Here is a 2,552-nt window from a genome sequence, read left to right on the forward strand (position 1 = left end):
GTGTCACACTGACCTCTCAGAGTGGAACGTGGAGCCGAGGAGCTGCAGGCTGTCCTCCCACTGTTGCTGTACGAACGTCAGGCGTTTGTGCTGCTGCGCCCACAGACGCTCCAGGTGCTGCAGGTGAATCCGTCGCACCCGCGCCGACTGAAGCTCCGCCTCCTGCAGGTCGTGCTCCAGATTCTGCCACACAAACACAAACAGGAAGTGACACACTCATTACGTGACCGTGCGGCGTGAAGGAAGGAACAGGCGGCTCACCTTGATGACGCTGTCCAGGCCGTCCAGGTGCCTCTCAAACGTCTGACCGAGCACCGCGATGTCTTTACGCAGCTCGGCGGCTCGAGTCTGGCGGAGGATGGACCGCCAGCCTTCGTTCAGCTTCAGCAGGTTCACCGCGCTGTTCTTCTCCTCCTTCTGCAACTTGTCCTGAGTTCAGACAGACAGCAGAGCGACTCGCTGACACCAGACACCGGTTGTGTTTGTAGTTAAAGTTTATGTAACATTAAAGAGAGTTGCCTTCAGGAACAGTGTGAGGATCTCCTCCTTCTTCTGGGCCAGCTCCTCCTCGGCCTGAGCTCTCTGCTGCAGGTACAACAGCCTCTCCTCCTCCGTCTTCCCGACGCCTTTCCCTCCTCCACCTTTCTTTGCTTTCTTCGGCATGATCTCCTCCTCTTCCTCGCTCCGCTGCTAAAGAAACACAGTCTTAGTTTGATTTCAGACTTCCAGTTGATGCACATCAGACCACAGACCAGGTTTTAGCTTTAAGGGGAATAAAAGTCACAGATTAAGAAAATAAAAGCCTGTTTCTTTCTTCCCTTGTTGTTCCCTTTAAAACAAACAAATAAACAACACAGACAAAAACACAAACATTTTAAATTAAAGCTATAAAACAGTTTTTTTTGTTAAAGAAAATATATATTTATAACTAAATATATGAATGACATTGATTATGTAACTGTGGCAGTCTAAAGATCTGAATACTTCTTGCACCACGTTACTCTTTAAATGCAGTAATATATGTTTGTTTAATATTGGCAGCGGAGGGCTTCCGTACTGCAGACTGATGATAACGTTAACGGGAGATAACGGACGTTAACGTTCACTGGCGGTAAATTAAAGGTTTAATCAAACATTGAACGTGACTCAGACATTTAACGGCTCTGTGGAAAATAAAACAGCTCCGTTATTGATCCGTTATTTGTGACTCACCTGTGGAAACCGAGAGGAAACAACTTTATCCGGTTGCCGCTGCTTCGTGTTTGTGTTCCGTCTCCATGGCAACGGCGTTAGAGAGCGGAAGTAGATTCAGATTAAAGCGCGTGCTCTCCCCGGATATAATAACAATAAAATCAATATTATTAAATTTATAAATAAAGGTAGAACTTGATACTGTCTGCTGAGGTTTCCATATTAATGCTATATATTTTATATATTATTTCTATATTTTATGTATACAAAGATAATAATAATAACAATAATAATAACAATACTTATAATAATAATAATAATAATAATAATCTTATCCAATCTTAAAGTTTCCTCATTTTTATATTCTAATGATCTCACATTTAACACATTTTATATTTCCAATATGATTTATTTTCAATAAAAACCTCCAACAAGGACGAATTATGGTTGGTTAGATCTTATGAAGCTCTTGAGCTGTAAATATTTAAATAATATATTTAATAAATGTACAGGAGGATATTTCTCCCTAAATGTGTTCATATTCTCATCCTTTCATATCTGTTTTCATATCTGTACTTCAGGTTGCCTACTTTTGTTTTATTTTGTTTCTTTTCATGTTCTTAATTTGTTTTGGTCATTGTTGTTGTTGTTGTTGTGTGTTGCTGTCAGTATTTGTGTTCCCTTGTCATGTTTCATATGTCTTCCTTGTTGATCATTTATCTCATATACCAGTTCATATCATATCAGGACCAGAAATGTAAAAAAGTGTAAAGTTAAATCTGTTGTTCTCATTTTTAAATAATAATCAGAACTAGAAGAGCAGACGGAGAAACATAAAGCTTTTGTCTTTCTTGTAGTTTGCAGTTTGGTCACCAGGCGGCGCCACCTTCCTGAGCTTTAGCACATGAACAGACGTCGATGGACTCGTTGTAAAAATAACTATTCTTTATTGGGAGACACGAGGAAAACAGGTAATAAATACAGGAAAAGAACAGAATCAGTATTTAACATACAAATGATTATAAAGTGTGACGACTCCTGCAAACACACAAGTTTAACCTGCTGATCTGTTTCCTCCATCAAGGTTCAGATTTACTTCCTTACAGACTGCCATCAGTTTATTTCTGTAGAAGTCAACAGCAGAAACCTTTATAAGCAGGGAGGGGAAATTAGTACCATTAACTTAATTTACCTTAATAATAAAAACTTGAGTTACTCAAATCAAATATATTTTTCATGAGCTAATAAATTTAAACTGGTTCCCATCTTTTTATGTTATTGACTATATTTGATTTATTATTAATATTTTATTGATCGGTATCAATAACAGTAAAGAACAGCTGATAAACTGATCAATGAAC

The 2,552-nt window shown here is 38.9% G+C and overlaps 1 protein-coding gene across 1 annotated transcript; it reads right to left on the reverse strand.

Annotated features, from left to right (window-relative positions):
* Positions 1 to 3: 3 nt before the first annotated feature.
* On the reverse strand, positions 4 to 663 carry LOC118336854 (dynein regulatory complex subunit 2-like). The gene is made up of 3 exons (XM_035673609.1): positions 520 to 663; positions 262 to 435; positions 4 to 183 (listed from the first exon to the last, which is right to left on the reverse strand). Exons 1-3 carry the CDS (start codon positions 661 to 663, stop codon positions 4 to 6), a joined length of 498 nt encoding a protein of 165 aa, XP_035529502.1.
* Positions 664 to 2,552: the final 1,889 nt, after the last annotated feature.

This window comes from Morone saxatilis, unplaced genomic scaffold (genome assembly GCF_004916995.1).
Source record: "Morone saxatilis isolate NCDOM2014 unplaced genomic scaffold, NCSU_SB_2.0 Contig3, whole genome shotgun sequence".
In the NCBI taxonomy this organism is placed as follows: Eukaryota; Metazoa; Chordata; class Actinopteri; family Moronidae; genus Morone; species Morone saxatilis.

Bases quoted from the DNA above. Each gene is read 5' to 3' on its own strand.
- LOC118336854 (XM_035673609.1), bottom strand. From the start codon at position 663: ATGCCGAAGAAAGCAAAGAAAGGTGGAGGAGGGAAAGGCGTCGGGAAG. The intron at 436-519 runs GCAACTCTCTTT...CTGTCTGTCTGA, and splicing joins TCCTCACACTGTTCCTGAAG to ACTCAGGACAAGTTGCAGAA. The intron at 184-261 runs GTGAGCCGCCTG...TTTGTGTGGCAG, and splicing joins GCCTGGACAGCGTCATCAAG to AATCTGGAGCACGACCTGCA.